The sequence below is a fragment of the Marmota flaviventris genome, chromosome 1, assembly GCF_047511675.1.
Source record: "Marmota flaviventris isolate mMarFla1 chromosome 1, mMarFla1.hap1, whole genome shotgun sequence".
NCBI lineage: Eukaryota > Metazoa > Chordata > Mammalia > Rodentia > Sciuridae > Marmota > Marmota flaviventris.
Window position 1 is genome coordinate 20,458,754 of NC_092498.1, and position 23,751 is coordinate 20,482,504.

The window sequence follows — 23,751 nt, forward strand, 5'->3', positions numbered from 1 at the left end:
CCCAAGACACGCTGGTTCTTTGGCCTATTTTAGAACAGTGAGACCATCAGCGCCATCTCTCTGAGCTTACAAGGGGGATAAATCAATTGATCAGCTCCCTTTTCGACTTAATGATTTTCGTGATGACTTCCAGGAGACCTAAATGGGACTAATCTAGTTACACTAATAAAAGCTGAATCTATTCCATACCAGAAAGTGGAACGGCAACAACTGGCTGTGGTGCAAATGCCACTCAAAGGCAGCATTCCTCATATTAACATAATCTGATATGATGAAAACAATATGCTGTTACTGCTGGCCACACTTCCTTGGGAAAACAGAAGAGGTTACTGGCAGTGCATAGGCTTAGCTGGGGAGATAATAGGTTTGGGAATTGGTGTAATTATCTCTAGCAAATTATTATACTGTAAGCAGCTGTGTCCACCAACCTTCAATATGGCTCAACTAGAGCTTCAGCAATTACTCAGCCTACTCAGATCATTCATTCATTTTAAACTTAGTGTCTAGATTTTATACCATCCTGGGCATGTTACTTGAAAGCAATATTTCTACACTGTTTTCTGACAGACGGTCTTGAGGAAAAATATTGCAAATTGAGTATACTGTATTCTAAGTAACTTGCTTCTAGTTAATGACTGTAGTGAACTGGACAGTGTTGCCCCCCAAGATTCTACATGGAACCTCAGAATGGAAAAATGAGAACAGACTCTTTGTGGATGCAACTAAGGTAAAAACTGGGATGAGACCATCAGGGTTAGGATGGATCCTAAATGCAATGCAAATGGCTTTATACAGGCCAGAAAAGGACAAATGAAGACACAGAAGAGACCATGTCGAGACTGAGGCAGAAACTGGAGTTATTCTGCCAGAGCTAACAAATACCAGAAGCCACCAGAAACTGGAAGAGGCAAGGAAGAGTCCTCCTCTAGAACTTTGGAAGGACTATGGTTTCAGAACTGTGACGGAATAAATTTCTGTTGTTTGAAGCCATCAAGTTTGTGGTAATTTGTTATGGCAGCCCAAGGAAACTAATCCACTAATCATCAATACTGTGTGCTGCTTCTGCTGCTATAAATGATCAGTAGATAAACTCCAGGAAAGGGAGAAAGGAGGTCAGAAAATACGATTTCTTGTGTCAGGTCAGGGTAGTGGGGGCCTGGAAAGAAAAGTGACTAGGTGGGTGCTAGAGTACAAAGAGCAAGTAGTGGGTAAACAGCAAGTCAGGATAAGGAGATGCAAAATGAAATCCAGGGAGATGGCAGGGGTTGGGGAGCCATTGGTAGAGGTCAGAGGTCAGAGGTCAGAAAGCCATAACAGTGAGATTAAGGAGCAGGTAGGTAACATAGGAGAGCAGCCAATGCTGAAATCCAAGCCCATGTGACATGGAATAGAAAGAAGAGGGCATGCTTTACAATTGCTCCAGTTCACCATTGGAGTCTTCTTATGATATTTTATTATTCCCATCTTTAGAGAAAGAATGAGGTACAGAAAGATTAAGCAATTTGATCATGAACAGATACTGGAATTTAAATCCATTTATGCCTGAATCCAAAACTTCTATACAAAGTTTGGTTCAATGTTATCCAACAGAGCACCCTGTTATATATTTGACTGAAGAAAGCCTCAACTATACTTTTTTATGTTCTCTTTCTCTGGGCAATAACTGATTCCGTGGAGTAGAAACTTTAGGCCAGTGGTACTAATTCTGCCTGCATGTTGGGATCTTCTGAGCACTCTACAAAATACTGATGTCAAGGCAGGCCCTAGCAGGGCAACTGATTGGAAGTGGGCAGGGGTATTTACAGGAAGCTCCTGGGTGATTCTAATGGAGCTGAGAATCTGCCACGACGAGCCCGCAGGTGTAAGTGGGAAGTGTAGCTGGCTGAGGAGGAGGTGAGAGTGTGGTGTTTGCAGGCAGACTAGCTGTTTCACTTCCGAGAAGAGACTGACAAATACTAGGGCAGTGAGGAAAATGAAAATATGCTTTAAATGTTTTAAGACTGCTTAAAATTTTACTTGCACAGCTTATGTTTGTTCCTCCAGGGATGTGGGAATTTGAGCCTGAGCATTAGGAAAGCTGCCTCTGTCTCGAATTGCCTTACAGGAGCCAGAAAATGTGGGTTCTTCCTGCCTTTGAAAAGAACTTAGCAAAATTCAGAAATGTGCTAGACTAGGAAGTGGCTTCTGCTGCCACGACAAATATTGTTTTTACAACGTCTGGGCCTGTGTGAAACAAAGCGGAAAACTTATTTTTAGTGACTACTGTTGTTCACCACAAGGTTAAAAGCTCAGAACACCAGATCCTATTTGTTAACCTCAGGCCGGGCATGATGCTGCTGTATTAAGGACATGAACCTAAAACCTCAGAGTGTATCAAAATCACCTGGAAGGCTGGTTTCTTCAAAGATTCAATGAGGTTCAGTAATCTGTAGTTCTTACAAGCTCCCAGAGATGCCAACACTACAGTCCATGGCCCGTGCTTTGTGTTGTCCTGATCTAAGGCAATGCTTCTCAAACATTAATGGGCAGATAAATCAGCTGGTGACACCAGACATGCGCAGACTCTGATTCAGAGGTCTGGTGCTCTTGTCCACAGATTGCCCTTTAAGTGCCACTGGAGGTAGGACAGGTAACTTGTCTAGGGCCATTGTTCACAGATATTTGCCCATTCATCAGTTTTAAAGGTAAAGAATAAAAATATTAAGCATTAGTCCCTTGAATCTTTAAAAACAACAACATAGAGGTACCAAAGAAGAAATAATCCCCAAACCCATGATAAACTAAAGAAAAAAGTGATTACTCCAATTTTTCCTCATGTCTTATGAACAATTTGTAGACTATGAGAGACATATAAGGTCTCCCTAAAGTGACTGTTCCCAAAATCCATTGTCTAGAATGCCAGACATGGAGTTCCCAAATCCCATGTCCAGAATATGACTCAGGAAAAATGAATTTCTCCTAAAAGGTCTCCTTGCTTTAATTTGAATCCATATGCTTTACTTTACAAGGATGGAAACCATTTTGCAGAAAAAGGGATGGGTATACAGGGCTCTCAGATGGTCAGCCCATGGGCCAGAACTAGTTCTGACTTCATGCTATCAGCATGAGAAGCTTAAGAACTGTGCCATTTTAACTTAAGTAGTGTTTAGAATCTTAAATCCAGTATCATAAACTTTATATCATGGAGGAAAATAGACACCACATCCTTGTACTAAGGAAGCAATCATTCATTCATCCATCACTCATTTATTAAATATTGAGTGCTTCCTCAATATTCAAGTTATTTTAAGAGTCTTCAAGGAACTGGAGATAACCAACTATGGCAAATATCCAAGCTCTTCTATGTGTTATAAAGTGCTTCAGATGCTGACGAAAGAGATGGTTTGGTGCTTTACTTCTTTGTGAGTCAGTACAAAGAGAGTAAATGATTTAGAGCTGTGCTTTTCAACATGGTGAAAGTCTAGTTTGTTCCCTCAATATATTTCAGATAAGTGCCTTTGTGAAATGCAATAGAAATAAATTACTAGAAAAGAAAAATTTAAAACTCACAAAAATGTACAAAACATTAAGTCCCTCTCAGTTTTTGTCTTGACAATGTCAAATTGCATATATATACATACACATACACACACTTACCTTCAAATTGTCTGTGTCTGAGATACCTGTAACATATAACTTGCAGACAAACATGATCCTTACTACAATTTGAGTAGAACAGGCTTACAGCACAGATTCCAGGGTTATATTGCCTGGGTGTGAATTATAATTTCACTTTTGCTAGCTATATGATGATGGCCTAATTATTTAATTTCTTTGTTTCTCACTTTTCTAACTATAATAAGATCCTCACAGAAGTTCCTGCCATACAATCAAAGCACTTATAAGTCAACACACATAAAGCACTCAGAATAGTTCCAGCTCATGGAAAATGCTACTGAAGTGATATCTGCTAACATTACCAATTACCTACTATTAAGATTGCTGCCATTACTAGTAGTACTTCAATTATTTCTACCAGTACTACTTTGCTGTATCATTTTGGGCCAATACTTGCATAGCTGTTTCACTTATAAAATTATATTTGTATTCTCTTCCTTCCCCTTGACTTCCTTCCTTCCCTTCTGGGGGATCTGTGATGGCAGGTGAAATCACTGGTGGGAAAGCATGCTAGCACCCAAGGAGATGCCCGCTCATAATATGAGTGTCTGTAATGCCCGGAAGCCATCTCAGAACACATAGGAACACTGGTGCTCTCTTCACAGGGCACCCATGCACTGCATCTGCCTATCATTAAACAGATGAAAACAGCATTAAGACATCTGTCCGTCCTCTTCCCTGAGGAATCAGGCTGGGCTGACGACAGATGACACTGGGTGCTGCCTCAAGGAAAAGGCATGTCCTCCCTTCTATTCTTTGACCAAACATCCGTCTAGTAGAGGGCATAACTGTAAAGGACATTTTTATGCTTCATGTAATTGAATACTTAACCCACCTGCATCTTTCACATATGCATATATTTTTCCAATTCCCTTCTTAACTTTTGTTTTGGATTCTCAGTTCACATTTCTGAGAATTATTTCTTACTTTTTTCCCCCAGACTAGTTACCTATGATTATTTGAGAATAAAAACATAAAGAGACACAGAAACAGTGAAACATGAGCATGGGAAATCATGATAGAAGACAATTTATAAGGCAAGAGAAGTTCTCAGCATGGGAAAGGAAAGATAAGCATCTCCTCATTTGCTTTTTAAATCTTGTAACTCTGAGAATATTAAACAAATGTATTATCTGCACCTCCAGCACCTTGCATTTTCATAAAATAAAATTTGGATTGAAAAAAGAGAGAGGGCAACAAAATAACTCAATAACAAAGCAGGTATTTTTATCTCCAAAAACAAATTTAGAGGCTAATAGCTTGAATGGCCTTAGTCTCAAGATTTACTTACTTACATATAATTATATCCTGACAAGGTCAAAGACGGAACAGGTGAAATGGAGTTCTTCCTGAGTCTCCGAGCAGAGTAATTGATTTAAAGGACAAGAGGCGCAGTTACACATACAAAATGGCTGGTGACGAGGTTGGGAGTGATCTGACAGGCACATCAGTGCACTGCCCAGAGATGACACTCAGATGGCAGCACATGGCCTGACACAGCCCAGATTGCAGTCAGCTACTGATAAGTTTTAATGTGTCCTTGCTATTCAAGCTGAAAACAATCATGTTTAATAAGCCAGAATCTCTAGTTCACAGATCTCCTGGTAGTGCCCTGTGCCTTTTTCCCCCTCTCAATCTCAGTACACTAAGCATGTTTAAGTTGCTCTATGTGGCATATAGCACAACACTTCGGGGAAATAACTAACGAATGGGTTTCTCATGAAGGAGACTAACATGGCCAGACAAAGCAGGACAGTAAACATGTTTTTGCCATTATCTCTCATTTTCCCATTCTGACTCTGCAGGTATTTATGACTCTCAAAACTTACTTATTGTGTCCATCCATCTACCCATGCATGCATGAATGCATTCAAGAAATTATTTATTGAGCATTTTCCTGCTGTCTGATACTATATTATGCTTTTGTGACTTACCTTTTAGTGGGGGAAAAACCAGAAATTAAACAAGTTAGCAAAATTAATAAATAGTCATGATAAATGTTGAGGACAAAAACAACCTATGTTGGGGTTGGGGATGTAGATCAGTGGTAGATACCTAGCCTAGGGTGTGCAGGGCCTTGGGTTCAATCCCCAGCACTGCACAAATAAATAAATAAGTAAATAACCAAATACAATAAAAAACCCAAAGTGTTAAAATAGTGATTGAGGAGACTCCTTTGGGGTTCTGACACAAAGAGTATTTGATTCAGATGATTCAAATGAAGAGAGATTAATGAAGAGAGAACTCACAGAGGCATGGGCAGGGTGGAACAAAGCATCAAGGGATAGTGAGGCATTCGGAGACCAGTAACAGCAGAAAGCTGCAATCAAGGGACAAGGAAGAAATGGTGTCACCAGAGACCAGTGAAAGCCAAGCTGTGAAGGAAATGTCACCTGGTGGGACCTCTGGTTATGGAGGGATGCACCCACAGCCAGGACCATGATCCAAAGTGGGGAGGAAAGGGAGAAGAACAAACTCAACCTTGTTCTCCTCACCCTCCACCTCAGCTGGTGTTTCTTATTGAAAGAACCTGATCATAGCCATGTGGCAAGTGACACAGACCATAGAGTTTAGCTGTAGTATTGAAAACCTATGGGAGGTGAAGAATGGATGAAAATCAGGAAAGGGGAGCTACTTAGGTGGAGCAGTCAAGAAAGACCTCTCAGTGGAGGTGGCATGTCAAATAAGACGCAGAAGTTCCCCACTATGCAAAGAACCATTATAGAGTAATCCACAGATGGAGCAGTGAACACACTCCTTTGCCATTTCCCCTTCTCCACACCCAAGACTCAGTATAGATCCTTCATCAGGAACATATTGAACACAGGCCCAGATAATCCAAATGAGCATCTTCCTAAGTGTGAGGCCTCTGTTCAAAATTCTTTGTATCATAGAAAAGTTTGCTTATAAAAAAAATGCTCATAACTAGGATAATTCCCTAAGATCCCACAGGTAACTGAAGCAAGTAAAACTCCCCTCCAGCTTCTCCTGAAGCTTCTCCTGAAGAACTTGAGTCTTCTGTACCTTGAATATCACCACATTGTGTAATTTATGTAAACATGGGCTTTATGCCCATTGTTCCTTTAAATGAAGAAACCCTATATAAAGTTGCGAGGTAATAAAAGTCAAACTTCACCCATAATTTAAAATTGTACTAATCTTCTATTAGTTTTATATTCATCTCCAAGTCACCAGCCAAAATGTGTATAATATATATATTTCAAATTTATTAATCAAAAGTATCTATTTACAGATTGTTTAATTTCTACTGCTCCCAAACCATTTTGTTATGAAGTCAAAGTAGAACTTTCAAAGTTAATGAGATCATTACTTGAATTAAACGATTTCACTTGTAAAAGTCAGTTTACTGGTTCAAATTCACCATGAACTAGTCAAGTTATTTACAGCAAGTCTGCTGTCAAATGGTGCAGAGGGTTTCCGGCTGGTAATTGAGGTTAGGTAGGGTGACTGAATTCCTTCCTGTTAATCCTTCATACTCTGGGATGCATTTACAAATAGAAAAAGAAGGCCTTTCAAGGACAAATTCCAGCAGATAATGAAGGGTTGACTTTGTGTTAATGAGACTCAACATTTCCCACAAAGTTAACCAGTTTTTTTCTTAAAGATCTTAAGGAAATTCCAACTATGTTAGACCTAAATTTCCCTAGTGCCTGTTTAATTTATTTCCTCTTGTTTTGTCCTTGCTGAATATGGAAACAGATGGTAATCCTTCTTCTTTAATTCACAACTCTTGCCAAGCCAATAAAAATTGCTGATAAAAGCAGTAAATTCTGGAAGATTATTACCTGTAGGAGAGGCCGCTGCACCCCCAACACCTTCATGGTGTCTGCATTAGCGAGGATCTTCAAAGGGTCAGATGTTTTAGTGACTCCTTCAATCTCCTTGTTGATCTCAGCCAAGACCTGACTGAGGAAGATGTTTTTGATGTACATGGTGAGAAACTCTCGAAGAGGGCACTGTTTTGCTGGTCCAAGCCCCAGGGCATGCTCAATCTCCTGAATAAATCTGGAAGACAGAGTAAAAAGGTTGTTAAATATATCAGAAAAATATTTATATAAACATGACACCACAACACATGTCCATGGAGAGAGGTCAGCACTCTAGTATTCATCTAGACATGATTTTCCTTAAAAAATTTATTTCACTTATTAAATAGAAATAGGATGAAATAGAAAAACATGACTCCTAGGAAAAGGAGAGAACTAAGGCTGCATGTGGCAAAGGAAGAGTATGATAAACAGAAAACAAACTGATGACACAAATCAAAGAACACACCTACAAATAGTACATATTGCTCACTGAAGCCTTCACAGGAACACCTATAAACATTAAGAGAGAGAGTAGGCAGGGTCAGGGGAGAGGATAAAGGATACTCTTGTGTGTGTGTGTGTGTGTGTGTGTGTTGCTGGAGATTGAACCCAGGGTCTTGTGCCTACAAGGCAAGCACTCTACCAACTGAGCTATATCCTCAGCTCAAAGGATACTCTTTAAATTCATGATGATACATCAGTTTGGAGGTTGAGGAGGAGAATACGATGGGAGCTGCAGGGCAAAGAATATAAAATTTATTTTTAATGTTTTATTTCCTTTATTAATAACACTCGATGCATACACAACAAAATGTTAATAATGGTCAAGTCTCAGAGATGAGTATGCAGAGTTTTTTACATTATTCTTGTTCTTTTTTAAAAAGAGGCAGCCCTTGCATTGTGTGGTTTGATATGCACAAATTTAACTTACTACGGTTTCATTAGGTAGTATCATTGCCCTGACATGATTTAAATTCCATAGTATCACCGTATAGTTACCAGAGTATATTAATTCTGAGTAATTGCATAAAGTCAAAACTATGTTGCCAGCTCTTCTGAATTCTCTAAGTAAGTAACAGCCTTGCATCGTGATCGGTGAACAATCACATGACTTTTTCCAAGTCTACTGGTAACTGGTCATGGCAAGACAGCCTCATGACACAGTCCATAGGGCTCCACTTGAGCATGGAAAATGCATTGGCTATTCCATTCATGTGCAGGCAGCCAAGTGTGTAGTTGTGTTGTCTCTTTGTCTCCCAGCGATAAGCCCATGTGACATTTTATAAAAATGGATAATTGAAAGAGGGAATTGGAGAACAAAGATAAAAGCACAGCAACAAAACTAAAAGTGATGGCATTGGAAGTGAAATCTGAACTGAATGTAAATAGAGCTATAGAAGACACAGATGACTGAGGGGATATTGACACTGCTGCCATTGGAGGGACACATGTTGCCAGAACAAAGGGGAGTTTCTCAACATCAGTGAGGAAAGTGCTTGTGATGAAAGGAAGGAAGAGGATGGAGAAGGATGGGATGCCAGAAGAAGGGATGCTGGCAAAAAGCTTCACATTAGAATTCGTGTAGATATTTCACAACAACAAAAAAGGATCAAATGCTGGCAGCTGATCCAAATGTAGACAGGATATGACAGTTTTCCAAGACATGGAAAAGACTCTCACCCTGTCTCACTAAGTAATGAGATGAAGGTGGAAACACTGTTCAAACTACTCTTGCTAAGGTTGTCAAGAAGAAATAAAACACTTTAATTCTCATTATGGTTTAGATCTGGAATGCCCCCAAAGGCTCAGGTGGCAAAGGCTTGGTCCTCAGGCAGCAAGCTTCAGAGGTGGGGATTTGGGGACGTGATTGGATATGAGGGCTCTGACTTCATCAATGAATTAATCCTGGAGGAATTCATAATCTGATGGCTTTATTGAGACATAAATGAAACTATAGGAGGTAGGGCCTAGTGGGAAGAAGTGGGTGACTAGGGTGTGCACTGGAAGGGTTTATTTCTCTCTAGTCCCAACTTTTCTCTTTTTGTACTTTGCGATGTCCATGAGGTAATCAGTCTGCTCCACCATGTTAATACAATGGAGACAAAAAATCATGGATGCAAGCCTCTGAAACCATGAGCCAAAACAAATCTTTCCTACTCTAAAAGTAGATTTTCAAGGATGGGGATGTGGCTCAAGTGGTAGCGTGCTCGCCTAGCATGCATGAGGCACTGGGTTTGATTCTCAGCACCACAAAAAAATAAAATAAAGATATTGTGTCAACCTAAAACTATAAATAAATAAATAAATATTAAAGAAATAAATAAATGAATAAAAGTAGATTTTTCTCAAGTATTTGTTACAGTGATAAGAAGCTGTCTAACATAATTCTCAATGTTTCTAATGTTATAGTATACTAAATATATCTTAGTTTTCTTATTTTTCATTCCTCTATTCACTTACAAATATCAGTTTAAGAGTCCTTAGTGTTTTGACCAAATTTTTTAAATTACTGTGATTTTTCTCATTGCTTAACATTGCTTCACATGGTTTTCACTGGCTTGGTCATTTTTAGCATTCTACAATGCTATGTAAAGCAAGGGCTGCCTTTAAACGTTCCTTACAAAGGAGAAGAAGGAAAATGAAATGAAATAGAGACAGGTGTGGCAGCACACACCTGTAATCCCAGTGACTCAGGAGGCTGAGGCAGGAGAATTACAAATTCAAGGCCCTTCTCAGCAACTTAGTGAGACCCTGCCTCAAAATGAAAAATAAACAGGGCTGGGAGTGTAGCTCAGTAGTAGAGCACTCTTAGGGTTCCATCCCTCATATTGAAAAAAAAGGACAAGATGAGTAACCAACTGGGAAGATGCATGTCCAACTCATATTACAGATGGTGGCTAGAAATCAAAATGAAAACCCTAGACAACTTAGTAGAAAACTGAACAAAGGACATGAAAATACCATTAATAATAAAAGAAATACAGTGGCCAGTAAACATAAAAAGATGCTTAGCCTCGTTCATAACAAGAAAAATGCAAAGTAAGCCATACTGAGATACCAATTTTTACACCCATGCAATTGTCCAAATTCCAAAAGTTTCAAAATATCCTTTATTGGTGCAAATGCAGAGGAAAAGGTTTGCTTATGTAACACTGATGGGAGGGAAACACGGCATAGCACAATACAGGGCAGTTGATACTAGTATCTTTCAAAATTACAAATGCATTTCTTTTTGACCCAGAAATACCACTTCTGGGAAATTCTTCGTACAGCTATACCTGAATAAGGACACTCAACATTTAACATTGTTTTTATGGCAAAAGACTAGAAACATCCCCATAGTTCATCAATTAGGGGAAAATGAAACTATGGTGTACTACATAGTGGAATACTGTACTGCTCCCCCTAACCTCCAAATACAAAAGCTTTTGATGAACCATGTGAAAACATCTCCAGGATATATTGTTAAGTGGGGGAAAAAAAAGTAAGTGGGGATCAATAGCTATTTGGGAATGTTTACTATAATAATTTCTATATAAAAATTATATATCCTCATTTGTTTACTTTAGCATAAAGACACCCAGGGTAGTTTTACAAAACACTAAAGAGTACATGTAGGAGGAAGGGGCAGGGATGAAGTCTGGAGGAGGAGTGGGAATGAGACTTTCAATTATAACTTTTTAAAATCATTTGATTGTTAAAAGTTGTGAATGTATTAGCTGCTTGATTAAAAATTAAATTAGAAAGTTAAAAAATTACCTACACATATCAAAGACTATATTTCATAAATTGCTATGTAATTAGATCACATTTAAAGTTTGGTGTATAAATAATTCTTTAAGTTAGCTTTCAGCCTAATAGTTTCTTCTACTTATTAAATTAACAAATTACAGATAATCTTGCATATCACCAGTTAAATACTCTATTAGCCCTGGTGTGTGTGTGAGTGTTTGTGTGTGTGTGTGTGTGTGTGTGTGTGTTAGAAAGGGGGTGGCATAGTATTTATTGGATCATCATAATAAAAAAAATCAACCCAAAAATTCTGAAAAGAAAGTAGGAATTGAGAAGCAAGAGAAACAACAATAAGACTTCTTACTTGATGTTATCAACATGGAAAAAAAGAAAATGTAGATAGTTCAGTGCTATGCCATGTTTCCCTCCCATCAACATGTTGATGTTCAACATGACCTTGAACAAGATTCTTTCAGAAAAGGGTGAATTGAAGAAGGCAGAGGAAAATGGAGAAATAAAAGTAGTTAACCAGGGCCATAATTTTAAGTTCTTCCAACCCCATATCCTGCAGGCTAACCTCTTCTGACCTCATCTAACTCCCAGAGAAATCCCCCACCCAGGTGCATCCAGGTCTCCTTGGTCTGCTTCCAAAGGATAACTGCTCTTATTAATTTGCTAATGAGTAAATACTTCAAAATTACCTTTATTATTACTTTTTTAAATCAATTCTAGAATTCCTGTTTATTTTCTTCAAACAACTTAGAATGAGATTTTCTAAGCAGAAAGTACTGGTTATATTTTCAAAATGTTCTTAAACATTAGAACACATATTTTCCTAGTCAACCTGTTCCTAACAGACTAATGAAGTCTCTAAACTATCTACATTTTCTTTTTTTCCAGTGTCTATTTGTCTTTGGTGTCCCTACAATATGTGACTGCTCCAAGCGCCACAGACAAAGGGGCCCCATCACTTGCTGCTGAGTGATTTCTTTCAAATAAAAATCATTCATTTCCTAAAGCACACTCATCAGTCTACAAAGACATTTCCAGGTTGATACTGTCATCTCTAACTGGAGGGGACCTATTCAACATGTTTCCAAATCTGCTCTCAGAACCCTGAGAGACCTCAAAGTTCAGAAAGCGTGAAACATGGGTGTGTGTGTGCAGCGGGGGGTGGTGCGAAGAATGAAAGAAAAAAATTAGGGCTGTCTCACCAGCCCCTTCTTTATCAGAGTGGGTAGAAGGATGGGTACTAGTGGCTGGGTCGGGGCAGGGTGGTGGTGGGGATGTTGATCAAAGGAGACATTGTTTTAGTTAAGGAATAAATTTAAGAACTCTATTGCATAAAATAGTTAATAATAAAATATATTTGAAAATCACAGAGAATGTAGTTAAATTTTAAGTATTCTTCCTATAAAAATGGTAAATATGAATGATAGCTGTGTTAATTAGCTCAATTTAGCCATTGGAAATGTGTATTTGAAAAATTGTGCTACATACTATATATATAAAACTTTGTCAGTTTCATTATAATAAATAAAATTAAGATAATAAATTTTAAAAATGAGAAGCTATTTGGGCAAACTGCCCTTTCTTGGGCAGAAAAGACATAGAAAATGAGCTTTTCTAGCCATCTGAGAGGCGAACCTCACTCACTGTACCCACTGTCACAGTAGCAAGGAACAATGTAGGGAAGCAGAGTGTTAACAGTACAGAACTCAGAGTAGGTACTCAAGAGTCTGGATCTGGAAGGAACCATCTTGGGCAGATCACTTAGCATCTCTTAGCTTTACTTTTCTAGTCTGTAAAAAGGATATAACAATACTTACCCTATAAGATTGCTCTGATGATTCAATGAAGAAATAAAAATTAAGCATTCAGAATGGAGGATGACACGTTAATAACTGCTAAGTAAATGATGGCTGCTGCTATTTTTATAATTTCTATTATTACTATTATGTAGGACCCAAATGGCTAGAAATTAATGTGTGACATTTGATGATTGTTTTCACCTTGATCCTTTACTTTTCCATATGAGCAGCCATAACCAGCAACTGACATGATTAGAGTGATACTTTGAATATTTCAGTAATAGATGCAGGAATAACCAAGTCCCCAAGTGCACAGAAGCCAAGTGTAAACTGCTCCCTATATCCTTAATAATCAGTAAGTCCCAGAAAGTATTTGTTGAAAAAAATATTGAATAAAATAAAGAATATATCTTTATACCCATAGTGATTTATACCCATAGTTTCTGAAACTAGGACATGACCTACCTGAAAACTAATGCCCTACTCCCAAGAATTTGGAGAAGTTCAAATAGAAGATTTAAAAAGAAGAAAAAAAATTATGCCACATCTCCACCACTTCAATGTTAACTGGTATCTGTTTTGACAAGAGTATTATCTGGTCACAGTCTGCATTCCACATTGTTCTTAATCATTTTGTGCAATATGTTTGTCCATACTACTTTTTTTCTTACTTTTTGAGAATATTTAAACTCATTCCATGGTGCTAACGAATATGACATTATTAAACCAAACATGTATTAGGCAACATCAATGCTGCCTCCAGGTTTTTTAAAATTGATAACCTCACAGTGAATGAAGCAAAATCTTCATTTTGCTGCTGTTGAATTATTTCCATAAGTTAAAATGTGCGCAGTTCCTCAACTTTTTTCATGAGCAAATCTATATTTTACTTTCCCCCAAATTCCCACAATAAACTGCCTGTGTTCTTTTACCTAGTAAGTACTTTTTAAATGATCTGTTGAGTGGGAGGATAGGAGGGATGGGTAATTATGTAGAGGAGAATCATCAAAAAAGTCCAGTTTTTCCAACAAGGCTCTTAACTCTATGGAAGTAGGAAAGCATTGAATTTTTAACAGTGAAAAGAATCTCATTAGGAAAGAAAATACTTCACTTCAAAGTTAAGCTAGAACACAGATGGAACCCTGTCAAAAGGGTAAGAGCTCATCTCCAGAAGTGTTTTCACACTGGGGACTTCCTAACCCTGCAAGTGGTGAATGGGCAGACACCAAGTAAAGGTACATCTGTGCATATGGGAAAAAGACCATGGGAATCAAAGAAAAGGATCTGTATAAGGCTGTGCGTGGAGCATCTAATTTCAGGATTTTTAAAGAACATTATCCAAATCAGCTTCCTAAACCTAAGGTTGTAAAGTAGGATAAACCACAAAATAAATAACCAACGTATGCAAGTCAATTCATCATATTTGAATGTGTAAAGCATGGATCTTATTTCCTCAATTCTAATATTGGTAGATGTAAATATTTAACCAGAAGTTTTCTTTTTAGATTATCAGTAGGGAATTTCTAAAAGCATATACATATGTAATACCTGCATTTTAAAATTGACTTTCTTATAGCAAGTTATGCACTTTTGGGAATGCACAAATGAGCATGCACTATCAACATTTCACCCAGTATTCTCAAAATTTTTATCTTGATAGGATTTCTATCCAGTTAAGTTATAAATTAAATAAAATTTCACTCGAGTTTCCCAAGCCCCTTGCTTAGCTCAGCCTCCTTATCACAAATTATGTTTTAGCGTAAAGCTCCATTTTTTCCATTTCATGTCAGCCAAGAATTGTGGCTGCTAACAGCTGTAAGTATCCTTGAACACAGAGGGCCTACACTGTATTGTAGAAGGTGTGATGGAAACAGGTTTAATTATTCATCTGAATAAAAAACAGCTCTTGATAGTGGACTGAGAATACAGGATATTCAAAATCCCTTCCATGTTTGATTTGTATGGGGGAAAAAAATCCCTAGAAACCACAATAGACTCTACTGCCAGACACGAGTCCATTCTTATACAAAGGATGACCAGCTGGTTGTACTAAAGTTAAGTGTGGTTTCAGAATCAAACCCAAGTAAGGTCATGCAAAAGAACAGAAATGCTCAGCTGCAGAAAGAGGCAGCCTGGCAAATGTGGCTCCTTTTAAGACATGTTTCTTACTTCCTTGACTGTTCCCAGATATGACGTTTAAGGCACAGAGAACACTGGAAAACAACTTGGGCAAAGAGGAAAAGAAGATCAGAGGAATTGATTTGCAATATATTCAACTTACTTGTATTATCTGAGTCGAAAAAGATCGTTTAGGAATGATTTACAAGGGACTCATTCAGAAACAGCAGCAACAGGCATATTTAAGACCATAAATCAGTGGAACATGAAAACCGAAGAAAAATCCATAAAGGTTAATGCACTTTGGAGCACATTTGCCTCTTAATTCATGGGAGTAAGCCATTGGCACATCAGGAAAAGCCTCTCCCCCAACAGGCTGTAATTGTTCATGCTGAGTCTAACTACTGTCTGTGCTTTTGTAGAGAAAGATTTTCTGGGTAAAAGTGCAAAATAAGCTCATCACTGCAAAGTCCAATCATGTCCTCGGCCCACACCCCTAGGAGACAATTTGCAGAAGTAATGAAATAAAAAGGAATTGGGCACTCTTATTTATAATGAGTGAAATTTATGTGTAAGACTATAGAAGAAAAGAGGTAAAAATCGCTAGGAAAAGGGAGAAAAGAATATTATCTACAAAATTTGGACTCTGCAGGCTTACAAACAAATTTAACTTTTAAAACTCTTACCATGAGTATATTGCAAGAGATTCGCAACTGCATTTAAGTGTTCCCTTCTGACTGAAAAGCACTTTAGGTAAAACGAAGTAAGGCTCTTTAAAATGACAGCTGTTAAGTTTTTTAAGCATATAATTTGGAAATTGAAGTGACTTAAACTCTAACCCTTAATATCAAGAAATCTTTTTTTAAACACCTTAAAATGCACATGAATAAATAAATAAATAAATAAGGCCTATGAATATAGAACTCAAAGGCAAAATTATCCTGCTTTTCTGGTAGGTTTGAAATTCTATTTTTATCTTTTCAGTTTACTTTACTTACAGTAAAATAACCTCCCCTTTATATTTTTTTCAAATAAAAGATAAAGCTGTCAAAAATTTTTCCAAGAAAAAAAAACCAACTTATTACAAAATGACTATCATCACCTGGAAAGTTACGTGTAAAATTATACTCTACTTTAGGTGCTCCAGATCAGGCTGGGCTTCAGTTATTCTAATGCAAGACACAGGGGAATCTGGCAAGTCTTACCTGTTGCTGTGTCAGTAGAAGCTGTGTTAACAATTGCTCACACCTATGGAGCTCTTACCATGTCCTGATTTAAGAGCTTTATGTGGAGTATTTCATGTAACTTTGACAATTACTCCAGAGGACTGCACTATTCCTAGCTCCATTTTTCCTAGGATGAAACTGAGCAACTGAAAAAATAACAGTAGCATTAATAGCTGACAGTTATATTGTTCTTATTATATGCCAGAACTGTTTTAAGGCAATCATGCTCTGCTTCATCTATTCCTTACAACACTATGAAATAAAGTACTTCTGTAACTGCCATTTGCAAGAGGAAAGAAAGGCATAGAAAGGTTATGTCATCTTCCCAAGGTCATATAACTAGTAAGAGTTGGGAATAAAATTTGATCTTGGACAGTTTAGCCCCAGAGACCACTCTGGAGGCAAGCCTACTCGACTATCTCACATACACCTCTAACATCACTGCCTCTAGAATGTTCACCCTCAGGGTTAGGACTCTTGAGGTGGGCAGGCGAGTGGGGAACAGCCAACAGTCCCAAGTCCATGCTGAAAACATCAGTGGGCTCCCTAATGGGATCTTGTGTGGGTGAAGAAGTCTAAGTATTGCTGAATACAAATATTTTAATATATGAAAGACCACAATATGGTGAATCATATCTAACACTTTTTGCTTGTGATCTGCAATTTCAATCACTTGTTAGAAAATTTCAATTGAATGTCCTCTTGATAATTCAAATTACGCCTAACACGGAATTCATCACCAATGCCCTCCAATTGTTATTTCAATTCTCTCTTTGCTCTCTATTTTTGTACCATCTTCACCTTCGTTACCCGGGATCAAGCTTAAAAACCATCCTTTAATTTTTCCTCAGCTTTCTATTCATGTAAGAAGCTTCCAGACTTAGAGACATCAGTTTTATATAATCTCTTTTGTTAATACAAATATTCATTAGTTCATGACTTCATTTATATAGGCAATGTTTATGGTGTGTCCACCATACTGCTGTAGGTGCTCAGGCATCCACAGTGAAAGAACAAGTAATGGTCCAAGGGCTGTCATTCACACAGCAAATGATATGAATGGAACCAACTCAGGCAGATACTCCTGTGCCTCCAATTCTAACAGTCACTCCCTAATTCAGGTTCTTATTAAATGAGATATGTAGATGAATGAATAGAACATGTAAGCTTTCTCAGGCTTTCCTAAAACAGTTTCCTAACTGGTTTTCCTATCTTCAACCCCTGCTTCCTGCAATTTTTCAAAGAGACAGTTATCATATTTATCTCACAAAAGCACAGAATATATAACTACTGGAAATTTTGTACATGTGTCCTGCCCTCCCTCGCCTCCGGGTCTTTGCACATGCTGAAGCATTTACCTAGAATATTCCTGAATGGCATGTGTCTTACAGACACTAATTTAGGTGTCACTTAATCCTATATGTGTATGTTGAATGACCTTTTTCTATGTGACCATATCATTCTACCTACAAAGATTACTCCTGTTGAGGGGTCTGTAGCCTAGTAGGTTTTAAGTTTCTTGAAAAGAGAAAATATGTCTTATTCATTGTAGATAGTATGTGGGGCTATGTAGGTAAGGTACATAAGATGTAAGTCTGACATTATTTCCACTTTTATGCATCAGCAAACTTCACTTAATGTGTACTCTGTGCACTGAAAGAAAAATAATTCCATGCCTTTTCTCACAATGTCCATGTGGTCTATTTATGGTACACCCTACATTTTATAAATTGTGGCATATCAGAGTAGGGGTTTGAAAAATTATTATTTTCACTGAAGCTTTCCTTCAAGGACTAATTCAAAACTGACTTGCTCTTTAAACCTCTTTAAACTGCTTTACTTTACTTATTTGTTCGAATTTCTTTATTTCATTACATCATAATATTAGTCATTTTTCTACCTATGTTTTTCTCTCTCATAACAGAATTAAACTCCTTCAGAGCACCAGTTATATTTTGTACATCTCTGAATCATACTGAAGCACCTAACAGAATATTAAGTACAGTGGACACAGCAAACAAGCATTTTAATAAATAATATTAAATTATTATTACAATTTACTTAGACTTGATGTTAAAGGCCAGGACTTTTTAAAGGTTAGAATACAATGCACATATTATTTTAAAGCTATTTTAGGGAATAACTAGGGCTGGATAAAAATATGATAAAATAATTGAGATAGAATTGAGTATATCAAATCAAAATAGGAGATACACACACACACACACACACACACACACACATATATAAAATGAAATGATGCAGGCATTAAGTTAAATGTGTCAAAATGAGGCATTTTAAAGACAAATTATCAGCAAATTTAAACTTAGTCTTTTTCTCTAATGTAAACTTCAGTGAATCTTTCCTAATTCAAACACTACTCAGGCTTTAGTAACAGAAGTCCATAGTGACATAGCCATACCAATGTTTATAGCAGCTGAATTCACAACAGCTAAACTGTGGAACTAAGCTAGATGCCCATCAATCCATGAATGGATAAAGAAACTGTGGTATATATACACAATGGAATACTACTCAGCATTAAAAAAGAACAAAATTATGTCATTTGCAGGTAAATGGATGGAGTTGGAGAATATTATACTAATTATATTATATTATAATATAATATATTATAATATAATAATATATAATATTATACTAATAAGCTAATCCCCCCAAAATAAAGGATGAATATTTTCTCTGATTAGTGGATGCTGATCTATGATGGGGGATGGGCATGGGAAGAATGGAGGGACTTTGGATTGGGCAAAGGGGAGGGTGGGGAGGGGTTAGGGGGGAAGGAAAGATGGTGGAATGAGATGGATATCATTACCCTAGGTACATGTATGATTGCATGAATGGTGTCTACATTGTGTACAACCAGAGAACTGAAGTGTTATGCTCCATTTTTTTTATGATGAATTAAAATCCACTCTGTGGTCATGTACAACTAAGTAGGAAAAAAAAAAAAAGACACGGCTTGTGAACCTATTGGGATAAAATCACAGTATCCTGTTGTGGAAGAGACAGGCAGGCTACTCGGTTCTCTCCTCCATGGTTGCTCAACAGGATGGATTTTGTTATGTTTAACAAATGAACTTTGGAAACTCATCTTGAATGATCTCTAATGAGCCTATTTGGCAGCTGACCTTGCTCCTGAACTTAACTTATGATTATTTTGCACCCCACCCTTCTGTTTCTTGTCACTTGACTACCTGCCAACCTGAATGAAAAGTGCTCTGAGAAAAAAGTACCTATAAAGTAGTAAGTGATCCTCTAGTCAACAAATAGGACACAAGACACAGACAGACCATAACAATTATGATATGAGCCTTGACCCTTACACTTTTCTACTTACATATTCATTTATTTGCATACTTCATTACTTCAGTTAAGAAATAATAATTTCTTATCATTGTTGGTTTCATTCTCTGCTACTATATCCCCACTTTCCCAGGCCAATGTATAACATGTATTATATCTAATTATCTTGCAACAATATTCCCAAAGTTATTATTATATAGTGGTTCAAAGTACTTCTCAAATTTACTTTCTACAGAGTCCATTCCTACTTGAAAAGAGTCTCACTTTTTAGATTCATTTTTGGCCAGGGATTCAACATGACAAATTGGACTGGTGTAAAACCAGTTTAATATCAGAAGTGAACTAAGCTAAATATCCTGTGTTTGACTTACTAGACAGGAATTAAAGAATGATTATTCCTCTTGGGTAAAGGATACATGAGATCTCTCTGTTTTATTTCTTATCACTACACTTAAATATATAATTATCTAAATATAAAAAATTTAATTATGAGAATATTCTGATTTGATCATTATGATATATACATGTATTAAAAGAGCACACTTTATCCCATAAATATGTATGACTATTATGTGTCAATCAAAAACAAAATAAAACATCAGCCAATCTAAAAATAAAAGAATTATTATTTCTAAAGTTCCATTTTATTTGTTTCCATATTCTCTGTAAAGCTATACTAGAGTTAAAATTCTGCTCACAAATCTGAGATGTAGGAAAGTATAGATTATTACATTGTATACTGAATATGACAGAAAAAGAATAGTCTCCTGTGTGGCTGGGAACTTCCAGGTGAATATGTATCAACTGTGAAGTCATTAAAATGATGGAACACACAGCATTTCCAAAGAAAAACTATCCCCCATAAAAGAATTACAATATTATCAGTTTCTGCAGAACTGATATTCTTTTGGATTATGCTGATGACAAATACCTAAAAAAACACAGCAGACAAAACAGCTGTCCAAGAGTCAACTCTGCAATCAGGTGACGTTTTTCAGTGTGTGACATTCTTGGGATGATTGTTGCTCTTAACTACAGAAGAACATGCAGGAAACAGAATGGCCTGTAGAAGTTGTTTGTATATGAAAATTTATTTTAAAAATTCCAGCCATCATATCAGCAGCCAGGTCCCTTTAACACCGTTTATTTCAGTATGATAGTAAACATAAAATTGTTCATTTTTATGAGATCCACAATGAAAAATTATGGCCGCAGGCATGATAACTACAAGCTCAGGAGTTAGTTCTGCATTTACTATTTATGCATTCAGGTTGTTACTACATCACATTCTTACTTATTAATATCTTTAAGTGTTTTTATGTTACTTTCCATAAGCATACTTTGTTTTGGAAGTGACATAAGCCCTTCTTGGACAGAAGGTATTCAATGTATTTTCTCTCTTTTCTAAAAAGAAAGTCTGTTTATTTTTGACAAATTCTAAGCAATAATCCTTCACATAAGATCCCAGCAGCACCTGGGCATGGTGGCACAGGACTTAACCCCAGCTACTCAGGTGGGGCTGAGGTAGGACTGCAATTTTGAGACCAGTCTGGGCAACTCAGCAAGACCCTGTCTCAAAATTTAAAAAAAAGATTGAAGAGTGGTGGTGATGTACCTCAGTACCCCTAGGTTCAAATCCCGATGCCACCAACAAAACAAAACAAACCAAACAAACAAAAACCCAAAAAGACAAAACCAAACAAAAATGTCAGCAACAATCTGAAACATCATATTAAACCTCCAAAACATAAAACTAGTATCTACTGACTATGAACAAGCTGTGCTCTAGGAGCTAGCGATGCCACATCATATAGTGCAAATGGATGCATGAGGACATCTCATACCTGTAGTGTGTGTCAATGCTTACAAAGGACTTTTTCATATTTGAACTTCATTCTGCTTTGGGGGCTATTTGGATATTGATAATTATTTCCGGTTTACATATGACAAAACTATAGTTCAGATAAGTAATTTGCTGAAGGTCACACTGCTATCAAGTTTTAAGACTGTCTAGAGCCCTGATCTGGCTGCTAATCAGTTCATTATTTTTCTTCCAAACCACATCCTAAAAATGGCTACCCCTATGCACACAAGGTTATAAGAATGTAAATTATATGGTTACAGATTCAATGATTCTAGAAAACTCCCCAATGAGTAGAAATATGGTAATCAAGATTTGCATAACTAAATTTTGGACATTTTGGTAGTTTGGAACTTTCTGTTACACTAACATATTCTGAACAGCTTTAAAACTTTGGTGAGTTCTGATGTGCATAAGTTTATTGGAAAAGTAAGAGGGTAAAATGCATATATAAAAAGGAGCAGTGTGACAGGATCTAATATTACTGTTGTGTTTATAGGAAAGGATCCCAGTATGTAGGACATGACACACATGCAGTTCACAGGAAGTGTTGGGATTTTCCAACACGCGAGACTATAGGCCAAAGCACAGAATCCCTGCATCTTTTGCCTCTTAGTTCAATGCTCTATTCTCCAATGACAAGAGTGGAAGAGTAATTAGACTATGTGGGTTCTCTTTAACCTGGTTGGCCATTTCCCCTAGCAGCACAATTACCCTGCTAATGAGATTAAATTTGGTTTAACTGAAGGATTATTTCACTGCAGAGCCCCTGCTGACTCTGGCTCCCACAGGGACCCATGGCTCTGTGGATGCACCCATCTAATATTCATTTGCCTTGATGAAAGCCAGACCTAGGAATCGGCCTGCACAGTGGTGGAAAACACAAGGGCTTTTGTTTATATTGAAAAAGAGCCTCATTTAGTCAATCTGATTCTTCCTAATACCCAGTGAAATATTTATTAATGAGCATCAGCACAGCAAGCCAGGAAGTCTTATTTGCATTAATTTAAACCATAAATAATTGAAGGTAGATTTCATTCCTTAAGTCATGGTTTCAGAAAAATCCTCAACAGCATGCTGAATAAAAGAGACCATTAGTGAGATGAAATGTATTAATAGTTGAGGGTGGTATATGTTTTCGCCTACCCTTACACCATATGGATGGTTTCCCAATATTACAGAATTCATTATCCTTTTACATTCACCTCAGTAGAGGTGACAGAAGGAAACACTGGCATTTTTTTCTTATTTCTCTAGGTCAGGATCATAGGGAACATATCTGTGCCATTCATCAGGTTTGACCAAAAATTGGTTGTAAGGAGATTTGAGTATCTATGAAAATTGAGTGTGCTTACCACACCTCAAGCATGACTGGATGATGAAAATTAGAAAATGAACATAACACAGAACCTGTGTCATTATAGCTCAGGCAAAACCATGCTGAGTGCAAACCACACCTCATGCTATATTAATGTCATGAAACAAAGAGTTGCAGATAGTATGGTGGTGAGGGAAAAGGAGGGGGAGAGAGGAAGACTGAACAGGATAGGAAATATTAGAGTGTATTACATTTATTAATAGTAAACCATGCATAATTTTTCTAAATATATATTTATTTTATTTTACACACATATAGGATGTACCACACTACAATTCTTAATGTGGGTTGAAAAAAAAAAACAACCCACTGATTCACAGAAAAAAAGAGTTTCAGAATTATACTTTAGACAAGCCAAGAGCACTGTTAGGATCCACTCTTTGATTTGTTTACAGACCTTATAGCGCTCTAGGCTTTAGTTCCTTTGAGGGTAGGGTGTGGGTTAGATTTACCATTACCTTCCCCACAATGCCAAGCATATCGCCCTGGCAGATGCTCAGTGCAAACATCCTACATAAAGTGGGAAGTTAAGCCAGCTGTGAGAGTGGCCATGGAGCAAACTAGCTACCCGGGGCTATGTTTAGCTGAGCATATGTGAAAAAATATATATTCATTTGCTGTCGGCCAGTTTTTATGATAATTTTTATGCTTGTATCCCTCTCCCATGACAATTAGACCTAACTTCATTTGTGCAAGCTCTAATTAATTTATATTTCTGAGAATCTACTTCAGGAAGTATTCAGGAATTATAAACAATATTGCTGCTAGGACAAATCTGAGTGGAGGGGAGGAGGGGAGGAGTGGGCCTCCTGAT

At 37.2% G+C, this 23,751-nt stretch overlaps 1 protein-coding gene across 1 annotated transcript in view; it reads right to left on the reverse strand.

The window, feature by feature from the left end:
• Exoc4 (exocyst complex component 4) overlaps positions 1-23,751 on the reverse strand; it is a 765,522-nt gene that overhangs the window by 219,281 nt on the left and 522,490 nt on the right. Inside the window, exon 11 of the mRNA XM_027950110.2 lies at positions 7,464-7,683. Within this exon, the coding sequence (XP_027805911.2) occupies positions 7,464-7,683 (220 nt within the window). The remainder of the gene's footprint in view (positions 1-7,463; positions 7,684-23,751) is intronic.